Genomic DNA, 21,074 nt, shown 5'->3' with positions numbered 1-21,074 from the left:
ACAAAATATGATTCTTATTTATGGTTTCTCTTGCCCCAATACTAGACAAGGGAAGGAAAAGAAAAGTACTGTAAACACATATCGGCATCATCCATCCATCTCAAATGAAAACTAGACAGAACAGAATATTTAATATTCAGCAAAATATCTCTTTAGTTTTATTTTAAAAAAAAAAAACTCTCACGCTTCTTGAAGGTGTGTGGCACCATCTCACTGAACTATTAAAAATAAAAACTTTCACATACGGAACCCATTGTTGTAAGTAATGAACACTCCACAGACCATGCCTACGGCTTCAGTCCAAACTGTTTTTTGTTCACGTTTAACAGCAGTTGCTTTTCAAAGTTGGCATCTCCCAATCGGTTTCTCCTGGGCCTAAATATCTGGACAGATGGTGTGCAGAAGGAGTCTGTCATACTCAGGAGTGGCATCCAATGGCACTGTTAGATTGCTGGTCTGGGGAGTCAAGGTGGCTATGTGAGCCAGGCGCTGCATTGAGAGGAACATAGAATTCCAACGTGTGTCGTTCGGAGTGACAAAGCCAATCTTTAGCTTTTCCTCAACAAAATCTGAGGCTTTTGCACTCCTTTTCACCCTGTTCCACAGAGCAGATGCCTTGGAAAATACAGGCCTCGCTAATTTGTTGTACAGCCTATCCATTCTTTGCATCTGTGGCAACAAGATTTAAAGTATGGGCCATGCACCTTCTATGAGGTGGGAGGCAGGGATCCTCTAACTCTGACAGAGGTGCAGGCTCAAGACCATCGTCCTCATCATCGGAGCTCTCAGCAGGGGTAGATCCTGTGTCACTGCCTTCAGTCACCTCATCAGCTGCTCTAATAACAACACTGTCTCCAAAACAGCTGAATGCTTTGACAAAATTGGAAGCATTGTCAGTCACTGTGCACACAATTTTGTTTTGAAATTTAAATTCCTTGTACACATCTGTCAGCACTTTAGCCAGGACATCATATGTGTGTGACCCTCTGACACGACGACATGCAAGGGCTGCTGATCTCCTGAGTGACACATCATTTTTATCAAGCCAATGAATTGTGATGCCCATGAATCCTTTGTTGACAGCTGACCAGCAGTCAGCTGTTGTGCATACAAAGTCAAGTTCAGCTTTTAAATTACTGATAACCTCAATGAATTCCTTATTCAGTAGTCCCTGCACCTGTCTTCTTGAGGGCACATGTCTGCCTGGTTGCAAACCAGTTACTAGTTTTATGAAGGAGGGTTTTTCAACCTTACTCAGTGGCTGTAAATCTCCAACAATGTAGTCTATTATTAATCTGTCTACCTGTTGCTGGGAGATTATACCCCTGAAGGCAGCAGGCGGTGTGACTTGAGTCGTTTGGGGACTTTGGCTGGGGGTTTTGCCCTTCCCCCTATGACCTTGAAGGGCTTGCATATATGCTTTCACGCTGGACGAATGTTTCAACTCAACGTGTCTTTTCAAATTGGAAAATGAGGTCATTGATGTTCTAACTTGTTTTTTCAGCGCAGGTGGACAAAGCTTGCACAGAAAGGTTAGGTTTTTACCGTCAGAGTCTCTGTGAGACAGTGTGTAAAATGCCCATAAATTGTCCAAGTTACAGCCAGCATCATCCGTGTTTTCTGTGCCAGCTCCACTGGTGGTTGAGCTTTCCTCCTCTGCACTTGCCATGGTTACTGCTGCAGCAGTTCGCTTCGTGCTCATGCGTTGCCAAGGCTGTGCCCTTTGAGATGTGTGTGTGTGTGCATTATGGGAAACGTAGTGTGAAGCTAAAGACATTAGATTCGACTGTCCTTGGCTTTACACTACGTTACCCAAGATGCACTGCACACAAGCGCTGAGCAAGAGTCAGCCTGTGCATTTTATTTTTCGAGTGGAGGAGCCCTTCGCTAGTGCTTGAGTGACAACGCAACATGCTGTTTAAATGTGTGAGCCGACCTTGTCACTCGACTCATCAGGTGAAAATAAATCCCGATGTTTAATTGCATTCTAACAGTGAATGACGTCTACGCCGTTCATCACACATAAAATTCACGTTCAAGTTCTTGATTTACTAATATTTACTAATATTCAGTTCAAAGTTCACTGAAATATGAACGTGTTCAATGAACGCGTTCTTTTGAACTCGTTCATGCACAACACTGCCTAGGGTAGACAGAGCTACGGCAGGCTGCAGAGCTTTCTCCTATAGAACTCCTCAGCTGTGGAATGGTCTTCCACCGGATGTGTGGGTTTCAGGCTCACTCTCAATATTCTAGTCTAGACTAAAAACACACCTGTTTAGTTTAGCATATAGGGACACTAGTTATAGCTCTAGCTAACTCCTCACTCCCAGGTAGACCTATGGTGTGAGGTGATGAGCTGGGTCTGGATCGGTGCCATTGGCTTTGGATAAACTGGACAGTCAGTACTGTCACTCTAGCTTCACAATCCCTTGTGGAATTGGAGTGCTGACATTTCAGGGACTCCCCACGACTACATTCCCACTTGCCTCTCCCTCCTACTGATGCTGCCATAGCCAAATCTGCCGGACCTGGACATTGCACTTCATATTGCACTCACCTAGCTGTTATCACTGCCTATAGCTTCCCCTACTTTTACTAATGGTACATTTTATTTCCCATACTCCTCCTGGGGGGCTGCTGCCTGAAGACCTCAATTGATCAAGATGTCCAGCACACCCTGCTACATGTGACGTCGCCACCTCCAGTGACGTCCCTGCATCCAGCTCGCCGTTCTGCCTGTGTGATCTTCCATGTGTGACCCGCTGCCTTACCTCTAGTTGCCTGGCGACTGGAAGAAGACTCGGCACTGGCTTGTCATCCTTCCTGCTCTGCAGTTATTCCTCAAATCTCATAATTTGGACAGCGTGACTTGGCACTTAACCATCTCTCCTATTTGACTTTCCCTGCCGGCCCCTGGAGGTTTGGGCTTCCCCTTTGAGTCTGGTGCCTCCCAAGGTTTCTTCCTTCTAGGGAGTTTTTCCTTGCCACTATCGCCTATGGCTTACTCACTGGGGGCTTTGTGTGGGGATGCTGTAAAGCACTTTGAGACAATGTAATGTGATAATGCGCTATACAAAAACAAACTTGTTGTATTTGTTGAATAGCTTTGCAGTGTTGATTCAATCAATTATCACAATAACCATACTATCAATTTGCCCTTTCTATGTATGCATGTTTCTTTTAATCACTTATATATATATATATATATATATATATATATATATATATACACAGACACCTATAATCTCTTGTATTGGCAGTTTTATTCTTGTTAATGATATATGTATATAACTATAATTATTAGATATCACTTGTGATACGGGACTATTTTGCATTGCCTTTGATCCAATGTTTTGGTATTGATTTTAATTCAAGGTTATTTTGTATTGCTTGTAATAAATAGTTTTTAGAAGTGAACCTAAGTGTGCCTGCTTGTCCCTTCGAGAGCTCTATATCCCCCTCACATCATCTTAAAACACCATGGTATTCGGGTGGAACACACATCTATTATCCCTCAAAATCCTCTACTTTCATTAATACAATATAGCCTCCCGTCGTCCCCAGCTGCAAAGTACAATATCAGACGTCCTATCGCCCCGTTATCAACAACAATATTTCTTGACCAACTTCCATAGTCCTTCAACCAGTGGCGGAAGAATTACATACAAGGCCCCGGGGCGAAAAACCGATCACACACACATATATGTGGTGGCGCTGAAACAAGTTTTAAAGTGTGGGTGCAAGAACACAAAAAACTTAACGAGAGAATTCGACTGTCCCTCACAAAAACTGTGACGTTTTAATGGCTAAATTGCGTTTCCTACGCCTTTTTCAGACAGGAGGAGATTTGTGTGGCTATGCCTAGAAAACAACGTTGTTACCAGTGTGGAGACCATCAGAGTTTTACCAAGGACAAAAATTCCACCTCCAGCTGCCTGCCCATCTCATCCATTTCTGTTGCAAAAATGACAGTGTATTGTCTAAGTGAACAGCGCATATAGGTTAATTAGTGTGCACGCGCCGTCTCTCTCATTCTCATAGTGCGTCCATGCATTCGGGTATAGCTCATTCAAATGTCATGTAGCCTAACTTTTTATACAATTTAGACAGCAGAGAATCATTAACCTGCTTTAACGCATTTATTTATACAACCACATATTTCCCACATTTTGACATGAGTGATGCAGTGAAGATACTGTCTCTTTATTTCTTGACGCCAACCCTCCCCAGTAATCCGGGCTTAGGATCGGCAACTAGTTGAGCTGTGTTGCTCCGTTAAGTGGCTGGGTTAGTCTAAACTATATACATATTTACAAAGACTACAATAAAACATGCCGAAATATGTAGTCTAACAAAACGCAGTTTAAAGAAGGTAGCCTACCTGGCGAAAATGCAAACAAACAAAAGGCCCGTGGAATATAATCAGGCTATATCCAACTAAAAGCAAAAAACTGCAAGCAAGCAGAAGGCCTGCGGCATATAATAGCCTATTAGAACAGAACTTGCTCAAAGTTGTTTTTCTTTTCCTTCCTCTTTTGTGCCCCACTTTCACTTTTGAACATGTTGAATTACGTTTTGGACCAACAAACGCAACCAGGAATGAACATTACGCATCTTCCTAGTGTTGATGTATGTCGTCTGACGGATGAGGACGTTAGGCAGCTTTTACATCCTACCCATCATGCACTGCATGTTTTTGCAAATCCCTCAAACGGAAAACCATTTAATACAAAAGGAACAGCTTAGGTTGACTTCAAAACATTACTATATATTACATTAGAAGTTTGTTGTAGGGATTTTACAGATTTATTAAAAAAAAAAAAAAAAAAAAACACCATTCACTTACCATAATAAGAATGTATACCAAAAATCACAGATATATAAACATACAAGTCAAGTGAAAAAAAAACTGTACAGCATTTTAAACTATAAAAAATACTTTTTTTTATATGATCTTTTTATATCTCCGATTTTCACCTACGGGTTTAACATGTGGGAACGGTATTTTAAGGTTTAAACTATATATTTTTTAATTATATGGTCTTTCCATATCGTGGGTTTTCACCTATCGCTGATGGGTCTGGAACGTAACTTCTGCGATAGGCGTTGGATCGCTGTAGTACATTTTTTTTCGTATCAGTTGATGGTTAATAGTCAATTAACAAGTGTTGACCATGGTTGAAAATATCTGAAATGGTCATCCCTAGTTAAAGGTAATAATTATAGCAATCCGCCGTAGATCATGCAGCGCTGCTTTTAAAGGTAAGGTAACGCGTCATTCCGATTGGTTCATTGCATGTTACGCCCAAAACACACCTCTGAATAATTAAGAGAGTTAGGACAACATTTTCCCGTCCAGTGCTGGCGCAAAGTCTGGGTTTTCCACACTTAAAATAGCCATGTGAAGCTTAGTTCTTTCCCTGACTCAGCTCAAGAAGTTGTGGTAATTAGCACAAGGATTTGCAAGGAGTTGAATCAGGTGTGTTAAACAAGGGGAAACCCAAAAATGTGCAGAGCTCCGCCCCTCCAGGACCAGGGTTTGACACCCCTACTGTAGACCTTCAGCATGACATGCACTGCCACCCTTCCATACTTTTAACCAGATGGTACGAACCTTATCTGACCCATCGCGTGATTGGTCGCACGCGATGAATTCTAGAATCTTGAGTTAGTGTACACATGTATTTAAATTCAACCAAGCTCATTCTGAACCATTCTGGACAATGATGGCACGGTGAGTTATGCCTCTTAGTACTCCCGTATAATTGCATGTATTATTTTGCATGTAGCATTTGTTAAATCTGAATTTTTATTGAAATAAGTTATCTGCAATATATTTTGTGTTTTGCTATTATGTAAAGTTAAAATTTTTCTTTGTGACATATTTGATTGTATTTAAATTTCAAGTGTAAGCTAGCTAGTTTCATGTGAGATATGGCCGTGGGCCACGGACTGGGTGGTCCTTGATTCTGCTGTGCCGGTGGGGGGCCCTGGTGGGCGGTCCGGGGATTATTGGGAGACTTTGGACCCTTCTAGGCGACTTGGGGGGGTTGGGTTTGGGCTGGGTGGGGGGCTCTGCCACTCTCCGGGGTTCCGCTCCCGGCTGGAGGAGGGCACTTTGTATGTGGCTTCCTTCAGTCATCCTGTACTGTTTTGTTGTTTGATGTACTTGTAACGGGTCTTTTGTGTGTTATGGTTGTTTGTACTCTGCATTACCCTACACTTTGTTTTCTCCATCCCAACTTTATTATTGTTATTATTTGTATTTTTTCTTATTTATTTATTTTCCTCTCCCCCCCCCATTATTGTTATGATTGTTGTTTCTATGCCCCCCCCCATTTTCTGTTTAATTAAGTAATTAATTTATTTTATTTATTTAGAAAAAAAGAATAAAAAGAAAGAGATAAGGCAGAATGTGCAGGTGTAGGTTTGTGCCCCCTTCTATACCATGTGTTATGAACGATGGTGTAGATTTGGGTATAGACAGTAGGCACATGTCCCTACCAGTATTGTGGGAGTGCTGCATTGGTTTAGGGCAGGGGTGGCCAATCTTATCCACAAAGGGCCGGTGTGTGTGCAGGTTTTTGGGATAACCTATAGGTCAGCTGTTCAACCCAGGTGTGAGGAATCATCAGCCAATCAGTCCTCTAATTACTAATCTAATTAGGGAGCTGCAGTGAAGACCCGCACACACACCGACCCTTTGTGGATAAGATTGGCCACCCCTGGTTTAGGGGGTTGGGTGGTTCGGGGCTGATTTGGTCACTACCAGTTTTACATCCAAACCTACACCCTTGATGACGAGTGACTGTCAGCTCCTTTGCATTGTCTGCATGCTGTTTTTCCTCATTCAACAGCAAGCGAATGCTGAAAGCTGTGGATTGGACCGATGATGACTACTGGGCAGCCTGGGACAAGTGGCATGAAGTCATTGACTGGGAAGATGACACTGAGGAGTGCTCCCCAGAAAGACCGCCTTCTGACCAGGCTCAACGTAACACCTCCTCAACCCCTGGAGAGCAAAGGAAAGAGGAGTGCTCCCCACCAACTCCAACCCCTAACAACATGGAGACATGCATTGAGGCCAATACATGTCACGTAGAAGTTGTTGACCTGAACAGAGGGACCATACGCATACAGCTTCCAAAACACTGTCAGGACCAGCTTCAAATTGAAGCTCTACTGCTTGACATTTGCCAGGTGGAGCTTCAGAATCTAAATCACTCTGAGATTCAATTTGAGATTGAGGAGCTGGACATTGGGGAAGTGGTAGTGGACGGTACCCAAGATGGAGCAACTTCCACTTTTGAAGTGGAAATAGTGGACATAAAGGTGGAAGTTGCTGACAAAGAATGGGAACACAAAGTGAAAGTGGAAAGTCCACCAACTTTGTTTTGTGAAGCAACAGTAGAAGAAGTGGCACTTGATGATCCGGACACAGGCAAGGTGGTGGTGTCAGCCTGTGGAACTGTGGTGAATGTGCCCCTGCCAACGACCTGTGGCAGAAGGAAGAGGAAGAAGAAGAAGAGAAGGCGTAATTAGAACGAAAGTGTCATCCATAAGAGTCTGAGGCTGAGCAGAACATCTGTCAGTTTGATTCATTTCTGCAAATTTTATTAAATAAATATGAATTAAACATTATTGTGAGATTTAAATTGATCGATGGATGGATGCATGGGATGGATGTGCAATTAGAACAAAATGAAAATGAAATATCTCATTTATCACTTCGTTAAACCTAGAAATTAGAATCAGATGCACCAAATCACATGCAAATGATTTGGTCTTCATTACACAATATTTTTGAGATTCACACCTTATATGAAAAACTGTTTCTCATGTACAGGACGCGGACAAAAGCAGAAGTGCTAGATTCCCTAAGCTTTCTTAGGGAGCCGAACTGGTGACATAGTCATAAATCCAAATCTAACTCATATCGGCACCATTCATGCATTCGTATTTCCAAAAGGGCTCAGTGAAACACCCACTGAGACGCCTGTTGGAAGTGCTCTGGTAATTGGCGAATCTATTTTAAGAAACGTGAGAGTTGTGACTCCACCGACCATAGTAAATTGTCTCCCTGGTGCCAGAGCGACCGACATCTCAGGAAATTTAAAAGTGCTGGCTAACAGTAAGTGTAAATACTTTCAGATTATTTTCCACATTGGCAATAATGATGTCTGATTGAGTCAATTGGAGATGACTAAGATACATTTCATAGAGGTGTGCAACCTTGCAAAAATGATGTCTGTGTCTATAATGTGTTTTGGCCCCAACTCTGCTAGACGTGGTGATGAAATGTACAGCAGATTATCATTGCTCTACCGCTGGCTGTCGGAATGGTGCTCGATAAATGGTGTGGGTTTTATAGACAATTGGGCGACATTCTGGGGTAGGCCTGGGCTTTTGAAGAAGGAAGGTAATCACCTCTTGTGGGCTGGTGCCGATCTCCTGTCAAAAAGCATTGCTCATAGTCTCGAGGCCAATCGCTGACTAGCCAGAGCCAAGTCCAGGTGGCAGCAAACCGGCGTAACCAACCATCTGCTAGTTGCTTAGAGTCGTCACCCAGAGTTCATGTTATTGAGACAGTGTCTGTTTCCCGCACTTCAAACCATGGAGGTGTATTCCACCATAGTGGATGTCATAATAACTTAATAAAAACTGAACTGAAATCCAATGTTAGATAACAGGTGTAATGTGAGGCTAAAATCCTGGACTTTTAAATATAAGATCACAGGCTCCTCAGGCATTACTAATAAATGAAATGATTACTGATTTTAGTCTTGGTGCGTTATGCTTTACTGAGACCTGGGTTAAACCAAATGAATTCATGGCACTAAATGAATCTACTTCAGCTGAGTACAGTTATAAGCATAACCCTCGACCAAATGGCAAAGGTGGTGGTGTTGCTGCAATATTTCAGTCTAATCTAGGAGTGTCCAAGAAAAGTGGTTACAGCTTCTGAACATTTGAAATACTTGTTCTTAGTTTTGCTGGCTCATCTCCTTGTGGTCCTTCACCTCCAATCATCATCATTGTATAAACACCACCTGGTCCGTACAGTAATTTTCTTATGGAGTTTTTTTTTATATCTGGTGGTCACTACTGACAAAGCCATGATAGTTGGCGATTTTAATATTCACAAGGAGAATGACAGTGATCCTTTAACAACAACGTTTCCTGCTACTCTTGACTCTGTAGGTGTATGTCAGAAAGGAGTCTGGCCTATTCATGCTTGTAACATGGGACGTCGTAAGGATGTTAAGATGATTCAAGGACCCCGGGGTGACAGGAGCCCTGAAAAATTGGAAAATAACTGGATTGGTCTGGACTGGGGGGCCCAATATGATATGCTTTTGTGGGGCTAAAAATCTTTGGCAACACCCCTGCCTGTAATGATACCCTGCATTAGATTATTAGCCATGTGTATTAGGATGAATTTGCGGACGACTACGTTGCCTAGAATTAATCATTTTCCTCCTGTTACAGACATACATATGAGGTGATTGAGGTGTGGATTGATTCTGATCCTGTATGGACTGATCATCCTGAGATTCAGATACGTCGTCCATGAGTCACCTATAATATTATTGTATTAAGGATAAAACCACATAAGCATGGTTTTTTCCCTCTTTGATCACTTATATAATTTGTTTTTCACAAATGGTTTCAGAGTATCCTTATCTTATGTGAAAGAATCCTTATCTTATATGAAAGAATCCTTATTGTATGTGAAAGAATCCTCGTTCTGGGATGCTTGCCCTATTCAAGGACACTTACCATGTTTTCTCGGGTTTTGGAGGGACATGCTGAAGACAGGGAAAGGTGCTGCTCAATATGTTTTATACATCACTGGTCAGTGTACGAGACACCTGCCTTATCTTCAGGGGGAGGGAAAGCACTGCTCAAGAATACTCCTTTAATTATTTTGGGAACTGCACCTAGTCAGTCAGTGTGTGTAGAACACTTACCCCCATCCTTAGGAGGAGGGGGGACATTAATTATAGAAACTTTCTGATTGAAACTGCAGGCAGCATTGATGGGGGGGGGGGGGGGGGGGGGGGGCAGCTCGTCCCCTGCCCACATGTAATGCCCAAAATTTAGTATAGAGGAAGGGGGAGATCTCAGTGTTGACCAGAGCTCAGCTGTAGGATAGAACGCGCATCGCCCGGCACTTTCTCAGGACTTACGTGATGGTCTCCTGCCAGGACTGAAAAGGGCTCCCCAGTATAAGAGTGAAGGTAGGTGATGATGGCACGTCCGAGTGTGAATAGCTTTGCAGTGTCAATGTGTTGATTCAATCAATTATCACAATAACCATGCTATGAATTTGCACTTTCTATGTATGCATGTTTTTTTAATCACTTTTTATATATACCTATAATCCCTTGTATTTGCAGTTTTATTCTTGTTAATGATATATGTATATAACTATAATTATTAGTTATGACGTGATATGGAACTATTTTGCATTGCCTTTGATCCAGTGTTTTGGTATTGATTTTAATGCAAGGTTATTTTGTATAGAATACGGGGAAACCTGGGGTTTTATTTGGGGTAAGATAACTACGGGGAGAACAGGACATCTCAAAGATACATTAATGACGGAGAACAAGGCGTGGACGCAAATAGACAAGACTGGGTGAAAATAATCGGACACAGCTGGGCAAGATCGGGGAAGCACACGTGGATAATCAGGGGGCGTGGCACACACGAGGATCGGACGAGCCGGGCATGACAGAACCCCCCCCCCCCCCCAAAGGTGCACACTCTGGGTGCGCCTCCAGGGAGGTGACGGACGGGACGAGGGATACAGGACCTGGAAAACAAGAACCAAACCATTAACAAGAAACAGGGAACAGAACGGACAGACAAAACTGGCACAGGCAAAAGCCACGACAGGACCTGACACAGGACGGGGAACACGGACAGACAGATCAGGAAGGGAGACAACGAGGGAACAGGTGGGACGTGAACCAGGAGTGAACAGAGGGAACACAGGGGGACGAGGAGCAGAGACAGGAGCAACAAAGGGACGAGGAACAAACATAGGCGGGACAGAGACGGGAGACCAAGGAGGAAATGACGGGGGACTAAGGGGAGCCCAAGGGAGCCAAGGCGGCCGGGAGGCCGGAGCAGGAGGGGACCTCGGAGGAGCTGAGGAGGCAGGACGAGGGACAGACACAGGGGACAAGGAGGAAGTCGGAGGGGGCACCAGAGAAGGCAAAGAGGGAGCTGAAGGGGAAACCGGGGAAGACAAGGAAGGAAGGGGAGCCGCAGCAGGCGAAGGCAAGGCCACAGCCGGCCTAGGCGACGTCTTACGACGCGCCGGATTGAGGGAACCCGCAGGCGATGGAGGAACCGCAGCGGGGAACCTGCAGGCAACCGACAAGAAGTCGGAGGCGGGACCGAGGCAGGGTGACGAGGCATTCGGAGGGGGACCTGCAGGCGACCGCCGACCTGGAGTCCCAGAACCCATAGGCGCCACCAGAGCCCTAGCCAAGGTGAGCGAGGGCGCCTGTGTCCTCTCCCCTTCCGGGACACAGACATGTGGGGGTCAGGCTTGGTTCGACCTCGCCGGGGCGAGGGACGAGGAGTAACGAGGAGTAACGAGGAGTAAGACTTAACATGCTCATTGTGACTCGTACAGATGTTGGTTGTTGTTTTCTCTCATCAGCAGGTATTGTAGTAGATTATCTGTGGTTTTCTTTCTTCTTTTTTTTTTTCTCTTTTCCCTCGCTTTCTCTCTATTTCCCTTCTTCTCCGTTTTCGTCCTTCTGTCCCCCTCTGGGGGGGAGGGAATATTTAAAAAAAAAAAAAAAAAAACCAAGAATGCCAGGGTTCTGCGAAACTTATTCAACGTGCCCCGATTTTCTTGTCCAAAAAAACTCTTGCTGACCAGGTTATATCCTTTACCAACATTAATTTTTGTAATTAAGTCTACGTGCGCCCCATGAAATGAGGCTGGGTGTGTTCGGCCTCCAATGCCTAACACCAGTGTTTTAGAAGGTAACGGAAGACTTGATGTACTGTAAGAGTTGTTGTGTCGTCTTTGATCGAAATAAATGGTCAGGAATTCGTGTCTTATCGCTTGTCTAATAACATTTACAACTTTTTGGAATATGCGTATTAACTCCCTCTTCTGTTATGTTATCACCTTATCACCATTTTTATCTATTTAAATGCAGTACAATAGTATGCACTCCTCCTTCCTGTACAGTTCACATATATGCCACTAGATGTCAGCATTATACAAGTTTTCTTAAGAAACCAGAAACTCACTTGTAGAAGCTGCATTTATATGATGTATCAGACGAATCCAATGTCAGTGTCACAGATAGTAACTTGATAATGCATCAGGTATTATCAGATGGTTTGTGAACAACAGTCAACATATTTTGAAACACTGATTTCAGAAGTGTAGATGTAAAATTTTAATTATGAACTTACAAATATTGAGATATTGCTGTAACATTGCGGATTTCGATCAATAAACCTTCAGTTCCTGCATGTTTCATAACACCCATCGAATAAAGTTAATTATTATATAATATTCAGCTCTTCAAACAAGACGCTAAAATACAAGAGCCAGAGGTCCACCTGCAGTCAAAAGAAAAATATTTATATCTCCTGCAATAGTTTATAGTTTCTGATTAATTCAATATTTAAGTTTTAAAAGTTTCTATTTAACATTTTAACTTACAGTCCTGCAAGGGAAGGTGTGCTGACAGAAGTAAACTTTGTTTTAAATTGTAATCTGGTTTAATTTGTTATTACCATTAGCTGGCATTACTACTTCATTTTCAATAGATTCATCTGCTTTTGATTAATTTCATATGTGTTATATTTATATTTAATATTATTTACATTGCAGAATGCAAGGGGATTTTATTTGATTAAGGGTTGTTTCCTTTAAATATTTTGCATATATTTTAACTGTTTCGGACGTATATTTTATACGTCATTTCCTGTGTGCTGGCGGGAGAGGAATAAGTTTTGCGAGCGGCGCTGGAGTTGTAGACTGCATGAAAAATTAAGAGAATATCCATAAGCAAGGATTTTCAAACATTCCCTCTTAGCTCACAAGCAGGCAAAAGTGGTATGTTGTACTTTGAGTTTATCGTTGTATGTATGTTATTGTTAGCGAATATGTAATATGTATTTTCTTTGTATTTGTCCTGTATCTTTAGTTCTACGGTGTTTACGTCAGTGCTAAGTGTGCTGTAATTAAACATCAGTGTGCAAGACGCTTGGAACTTCGCATTGTGACTAAGAGCGGCATAGAAGGAGTAGCGAATTACGTGTGAATTAGCTGCTTTCATGCCATAATTTTTGAATAGCTGAAGCCTTGAGTAAGCTTTCAACGTTGATGTGTAATATTAGTAAAAAAAAAAAACTAGCTGTGAAATTGTTGATGCTGTTGTTGATCTGAAAGATGCTGCTGCCTTAGGATATGCCTCTATAAACATAAGTGAGGGGTGGATGCACTATTCTATGGAGGCCTCTGAAGAGAATAATTATCCCAATTTTATATTGAGAAAAATGGTTAATTCCTTATTAATGCAGACTGCGTTCACGGCCCCTGTTCTGCCGTTGATCTTTTTTTAAGGCAAACTATCATGTATTAGTTTACTCTAAATTTTGATCACATGTCAAACTAAGCCACATGGCGGCCCGAGCAACAGGCAAACACACTACGAGCTAAGGAGCTACAAGACAGAGGAGAGAATAGGATGGCCAGTGACATGTGCTGGCCAAATGGGAACAAACAAGAGAGAACAGGACAAGTCAGGGATGGATTCTGACACTAAATACGCCCAAATGCTTAGAATGGTTTAGTGCAAGTCTTAGACAATGGTATCTCTGAATGAGGCAGCAGTTTGACTCCTGAAGGCCCTATAACTGTCCTGAGAAGTTGTTTGTATGCACTTGCTGCCTTGACACTTGTTGATGTGCGTGAGCCCTGCTCGAGCAATAAAGGGGAGATCGCATGCAGAGCTGATTATCTATAGCTTCTTACTCTGAGTAAAAATAAAATCTTCTCATCATATAGGAAGCAAGTCTATGGCTGGAAATTTCTACAACAGAGGCATTTAGTTATTTCTAGAAAAATATATAGAGCCAATGAAGGAACCAGATGTTACAGTAACACTGGTTACTGTCCATGGTAATGAACGAGCTGGTTCAAGGGGTAATTTTATGTTCAAACATTTTTTTATCTCTTCCTGTATATTTTGCCAGTACTTTGACAGTTTTGGACAATCCCAAAAAATGTGGGTGTGGTCTCCTACCAGGTCACAACCCCTCCAATAAACCCCTGATTAGAGGTGTTGCCAAACGTAGAGGTGAGAAGGGGAGTCTTAAAGTATCTCATCTTAACTTTCCAATCAAATTCCCACCATGTAGGACTGTTTGTTATTCTGTGTCCTTCTTTACATGAATGAGTCCAATCTTCATCGTTAATGATAGTATTCATCTCTAGTTCCCATTTTTCTTTGATATCAACACTGTTGACTCTTTTTGTAATATTTTATAAATATATGATATAATGTTCTTTTTAACCAATCCTTTAATTGTTCATATAAACAATATATTTGTTGACTGTAGGTATCTAAAACAGTTGGGCACTGGGAGGCCACATTTGTTTCTAAGATGTTCGAAGGACATTAGATCTCCTCCATTACACAACTGATCCAACTGGTTAAACCCTTTTCTCCCCATGTCTTAAACCCTGTATCTAATTTAGATGGTAGAAAATCAACATCATGTGCAATTTTCATTTTTGATGAAGGGCGTCCCAGCCTCTCTCTCACTTTTCAGAGTGTTTCCTATCCAAATGTTATTGATTTTATTTACTTTCCATGTATCTTGATTAAAAATAATTGCTATGTGTCACGCTGGCTCTCCGGGGTTAAAGCGGGCGAGCAGGCAAGCGGGCAGGAAACAAGCGAGGTAGCCAGAACTCAGGGAAAATGGGGGATTTATTTAAGGGAACCGGGGAAGGAGACATCAGACACTGACTAACATCAATGACAGACAAGGGGTTAATGCAAAACAGGGACTTAAATACACGGAACAAGGCAGCAGGAAACAAGACACGACTGGGCACAATCAGGGAATCACACGTGGGTAATTAGGGGGCGTGGCAGACACGAGGAGCGGACGGAGCGGGCGTCACACTATGTCCAGCGGCAAATTTGGGCAGATTGTTCCGTTCCCACCCACTGAGCCTCCCTGTCCTGGGTTATCCATACCACTACTGATATAAGTTGGGCTGCCAAGTAATAATTTTTTAAATTAGGTAAGTCCAGACCCTCATTCTCTTTTGGGTTTAATAGTCTTTTCAGTTCAATCCTGGGTCTTTTGTTTTGCCAGGTAAATTTGGATAACCATTTATTGAGCGTTTTGAATGTGGATATAGGGACCCCTATGGGCAGGGACTGGAACATAAAGAGAAGCCTAGGTAGTATGTGTCATGATCCGGCTCGTCGGCTCCTCGTGTGCCCCCTGATTACCCGCGTGTGCTTCCCTGATTGTTTCCAGCCTTGTCTGATTACTTTGCTTAGTCTTGTCCTGTTTTAAGTCCTGGTCTTGCTAGTTACCCTTGTCTGTCATTGTGGATTGTTGTTAGTCCCTGTCAAATTTTCCCGAAACCTCGTCCACTTAATAAATCCCCTTTATTCCCCGTACCTTGCCTGCCTTGCCAGTTTCCGGCACGATCGCCGCTACAGATATTTCCTGATCGTGACAGTATGTTCATTCTAATGCTCTCCACTCTACCCAATAAGGATAGAGGGAGGATTTCCCATCTTTGGAGATAATTCTTTATTTCACATAGTAATTTACCATAATTAGTCTTGTATAAGTATGATATACCAGGATCCCTAGGTATCTAAAGCCATAACTGTGGAATCGAAACTTAATATTTGAGAGCTTTAATGCAAAAACTTTCTCTGTAGTATAAGTGTGGGTAGGTTACTGTAAAATTTGGACGAATCTTAAACTTAAAGCAACAGTAAGGTGTAGCGATCAGGGAGTTCAGTATAGGACTAAACATGCAAGGGAAGAAGTAGATAATTAGTGAAACTTTTGACCGGACTGGAGATCTGAGGAGTCATACACAGATAAATGGCACAGCAGATATTTTTGTCTGCTTTTCAGATGGTTGACGTGACATATTTTCCGACGAGCGCTCTCTGTCCGCTGGTGGGAGTGTGCTCACCTGTCTGCATCGGGGCGGAAGTCCGCCATGCACAATACAGAGAGCAGAGGAGAATTGTAAATACACAACCGTGTAGACGAGACAAAAATGACAAGCATTTGTGTAAATAAGATAAATAGCATAAGGCTATTTCGTTTGTTTAATAAAAGGACAATGTATAGACTTGTTCTATAGGAAAAGTAACCTTAAGAACATAAGAAATTTACTAACGAGAGGAAGCCATCCGGCCCATCAAGCACTTTTAGGAAAAACTTACCTAACAGCTCAGAGTTGGTAAAATCTTATCTAGCTCTGATTTAAAGAAACCCAGGGTTTTAGCTTGCGCTACACTAGTAGGAAGACTATTCCATACTCTAACTACACGCTGTGTAAAGAAGTGCTTCCTCAAATTCGTTTTAAAATGTTCTCCCGCTAAATTCCACTTGTGGCCACGAGTTCTAGTATGTCATGTCACTCACCATCCAGACCTGTTAGAATCTTATATAACTGGCTCATGCCCCCACTTAGTCTCCTTTGCTCGAGGCTGAACAGATTCAGCTCAACTAACCTGTCCTCATAAGACATTCCGCTAAGACTGGGAATCATTCTCATAGCCCTACGTTGCACCTTTTCCAAGGCAGCAATGTCCATCTTAAGGTATGGTGACCAAACCTGCACACAATATTCTAGGTGGGGTCTTACCAAGGAATTATATAATCGTAGCATCACTTCCTTTGACTTAAACTCCACACACCTAGAGTTGTAACCCAACATTCTATTTGCCTTTTTTATTGCTTCCCCACACTGGCGAGAGTGGGACATGGAAGCAGCAACATACACACTGAGATCTTTCTCATAATCAGCTACCTTTATTTCAGTGGAACCCATAAAATATCTGTACTTTATATTTCTGCCATATTTCTGGATGTGGCAGTGTGTGAGGAGATGGAGACTCTGATAAAGTATCATAAGGCTAATAAGAACACAGAAAGGTGTAACAAGAAAAGGAGTGAGCAACTGGAGGTTCTGAGGTTAAGGCAAAGGGAGAGGCCTGGAGAAAAGAGCAGAAAGTGATGAGAGAGTGATGAGTGAGAATCAGGCAGGAGTCAAAGGTGAAACAGAGCAGGAGGAGTTACGACTTCCTCTGTATCAGGGACTGTATCTGTTAGTTGAAGGGCCACCTCTGATATTTAAGGGCCACTTTCCAGTAATAGAGGGCAAGAAAAAGTTCAGAGGGGAAGAAACAGAAGGATGAAGAAAGTTGTTTATATGGGTACAGGGAAGTGAGCGACCTGTGGCGGCAGACCGTGAAGGAAGGACTGCGAAGGAGTGATATAATAATAGAAGGCCTGGCATGTGGGTTTAAGAAAAAGGGGAGTGATATAAAGGTGGGGTACGGAGCAAGTGGTAGGGCTGCAGAAGGGCTGATGCATCTGATGGACAGTCCTAACCCTCCATGTAGAGGATGGAGTCAGTTTCAGGAGAAGGAGATAGAAACGGATAGTGAGGAAGGAGTAGAGGAGGATAATGCAGATCATAGAACAGTGGGAAGCAGGAGGGCTGTGAGACCCCCGATAGGGACACTCTGATGCTCCCCCTGGTGGCGAAAGGAGCACAGACACAGTATGTACCATGGGCAGAACAGTCCTGGCAGACGGAGCTTGAAAATGGATGAAAGTATTTGAGGAGGAAACTATGGGACGGCTCTTGGTGATGGGGGACATAAAAGCGGTTCAGGCTTGTGTCCTGGGGGTAGACGGAATGGAGAGAATGCTGGCAGTGGTGACAGGGACTGGGTGTGGCTGAAATGAAGGTGGAGCCCGTAAAGGAGGGGGAGAGCCCAGCTGCCTATCTGCAAGCCCAAGAAAAGCGGTGGAGCACTGAGGCAGAGCAGGACCTGCAGGATTCGGTGTTCAGAGGTCTGTACCGGAGGGCACTGCAGGACACGCTCCCGAAGCCAGTGAGAAGCAGGCTAAGGCAAGTGGTGGGGCTTATTACTATTCCTGAGGAGCAGCTGATCCACGCTATTGACTTGTACAGAGAGGAGGAGGACTCTGCTGAAGAGCATGAGAGGGAGCTGACGAAGAAATTGAGTCAGTCACCGCCAAAAAAACAAGGCCACTAATTGGCCTCCGGTTCCTAATTAAAACAGGTGAGTAGATACAATGGATGGGGGTTTCCTCAGAGGGCACCCATTTACTCACAAATTTGATGATCCTAGACCCTGGGGAGACTGGGGAACAGGCTGATTCAGCTGGTGTGCTGGAGCTGTGATCAGCATAGACACACCTGTCCAACCTGCATGTTCCAGAATCTTGCATGACGACAGACTGGATAATATTAGGCCCTGAGGGAGTAGCCATTCAGATACGGAGGACTGGTGGGAATGGTACAACACACCAGAGGAGGATCCCCCCTTAGCAGTGGCTTTTAATCAGCCCACGCTAAATCTGGGAGAAATTATGGGGCGAGCAAAGCAGGTGGTTTGGGTGCCGACAGAACATGAAGGAGTGCAGGCAGCGGCAGGAGAGAAGCTGGTAAGGAGTCAGTCGAGTGCAGAGAGTGTAGGAGATTTCAGAGGTTTATGGTTGTGGAGCATGATTGGAGTGCAGTGTGAAGGGAAATAAAGGACAGAGGAATGTTGGCAGGAGATGGAAGTGCCTGAGGAGGTGTGGTTCCGCTTTGGAACCCCGCCCCTCCCATCTGTGGTCAACCTTCCCCTTCTCAGTCTCTTATTTCTGGCCAGACGCGAGATCTTCATGGTTTATGCAGCGTGCAAGCGTTTTCCCCCTCCTTGTGTTCCTGTCTTCCTGTGTACCGATCTCTGCTTCGCCTCCTTGGCTCCGAGTCATGCCTGGCGCGCTTACTGCCATCTACGATCAGCCGACCTGGATTACCGACAGCGTCTGCCGCTTCAGCCCTCTGACAGCCGACGCCGGACCCCCGGTTACATAGGATGGATGGATGGATTCGAGCTTGTATTTGAAATAAAAATATCGCAGCGGTTCTCAGGCAACAGCTGGACATATTTATTTTTCAGCTTGTTTTTGGTAAAAGCAAGAAATATAAGCTTTGTGCGTCTGTACTCTGGTCTTACTCCCTGCACACATTGATGGCACGGATGGACAGTCACTGCAGTCACCTATTCTCACAGACTGACTTTCTCATCATTTGCTTGCTTGCTTAATAACCACAAGCACCCATATTGCAGAATGAATGAGACTGAAGTGGATGGAAGGCCACGTCATTCTGTCTGCAGTGAAAGAAATAATAGGAGTTGGAATTGATTATGATTATGGAGAAAATGGCTGGCTATGGTGAGAAAGCTGTGGAAATTTGTGCCAATTCACATCGGTGAGGGCATAAAGGGTAATTTCTTTCAGTATGGGACGAATTCACATATTTGTGCGAGGAAGGTAACAAAAGTTCACTAAAGTACACAATATTAAATTTGAATATCTTTAATTAAAATGTTATGTACAGTATAACACTGCACCTTTTAACACTTTGCATGTCTGGCAGTGAAGGTCTGTTAGGAGAAAGCGCCGTAGCTTTCACTCTTACAATCTAGTTATGTTGGAGAAAGCGCCGTAGCTTTCACTCCTACAATCTCCTGTGTGAGGAAGCGCCGCAGCTTACTACTCACACACTTCCACTTCTAGGACCCAGGAATAATCGAGACAGCACACGTCTTTCTGTTTTACTTGCGCAAGGGTGCCCACTTCAGGTGCAACAGATAGTATCTGCGCCTCTGTTGAGTGTCACACCGGACAGTCCCTTGGCTTCTTTATTTATAGGGTAGGGGAGGGGTTACATGGGTCTTGTCTTTAACTAGTCAATGCTGTGTGAGGCCTCCGTGAAACAGGGTTAATACAAAGCATTACATATCTCAAGGTGGGCCCCCTGCTATGTTGACAGAATCTGTTTCCTTTCTCAAGGTCTCTTATTCCTGCGTCACAATCTGGTAGGCCCCTGTGAGGACATCTTGTCTGCAACCCTTTCTGGGCCATGGGTTAGTTGTTAAGGGTTGCACGTACACATATAGGAGGATAATAATATGATAAAATACACAGATACACTCTAACAAGGTCACATTCAGTTTGCTGAATGTATTCTCAGTTTTAAATGGTCGGCCTATTTTTCCTTCTGCTGGATGATGTACCCAGTTATCTTATAACCAAAGAGTATAATGAACAAGTTGATGTTCTCTGTGTCTGATACCTGTACCTGTTTGGCAAAGCAGTATATAGTTACTGCCTACATTTTTGGCTGTGCATGTGTGATTTTGATGGGAATATTATATTTTTATATCTGTGTGTAGATTTTTTCAGCAATAATTGAGTTTATCCTTCTGTACAGTATTTAAGGTTTTGGTAATTCATCATTTATTTGTATTTGTGCAGTGTGCAGTTACCAGGTTATAAATAAATAAATAAATAAATGTGACATCAGAAGAGATGTACAATCACAGTAAAATGTGTGAAAGTAATGGAATGTGAAAAATGTGTGTGAGTCTCCACATGTATAAAGCGGCTGTATACCATAAGGAAAAGGAGCAATGGATGAATTACATAAAGTGCTTACTGTCCAAAACGACAATGAGTCATGTTCGGCGTAACATAAATATTCAGTGAGTTAACCCTTCGAACTCGACAAACGCAAGATGCGTTTTTCGCACCTATTAATCTGAAGCTCTTAACTTTGGATATGCATAATGCACAGACAAGAATCATATGTCTTTGGAATCAAGAGAACTATCAGCTAACTTCACCAAGTCACCATATGGATGCAAAATCAAAGATTTCTGCCTGGCACTAAGCATGTATTCCTCTGTCACGTCACCGGTGGGAAGTAGGACCCAAATGCAAGC

General features: G+C 43.2%; 1 protein-coding gene across 1 annotated transcript; it reads left to right on the top strand.

Moving 5' to 3' along the window:
• Positions 1-5,657: 5,657 nt before the first annotated feature.
• Positions 5,658-7,644, top strand: LOC125727000 (uncharacterized). Its single transcript, XM_049003556.1, has 2 exons — positions 5,658-5,737; positions 6,861-7,644. The coding sequence occupies exons 1-2, from the start codon at positions 5,727-5,729 to the stop codon at positions 7,543-7,545; spliced, it is 696 nt and encodes a 231-aa protein (XP_048859513.1). The 5' UTR covers positions 5,658-5,726; the 3' UTR covers positions 7,546-7,644.
• The last annotated feature ends 13,430 nt before the right edge of the window (positions 7,645-21,074 follow it).

The sequence above is a fragment of the Brienomyrus brachyistius genome, unplaced genomic scaffold, assembly GCF_023856365.1.
Source record: "Brienomyrus brachyistius isolate T26 unplaced genomic scaffold, BBRACH_0.4 scaffold84, whole genome shotgun sequence".
NCBI classification, from domain to species: Eukaryota; Metazoa; Chordata; class Actinopteri; order Osteoglossiformes; family Mormyridae; genus Brienomyrus; species Brienomyrus brachyistius.
The sequence above is the reverse complement of the archived record's forward strand: the minus strand, read 5'-3'. Positions and strand labels throughout refer to the sequence as shown.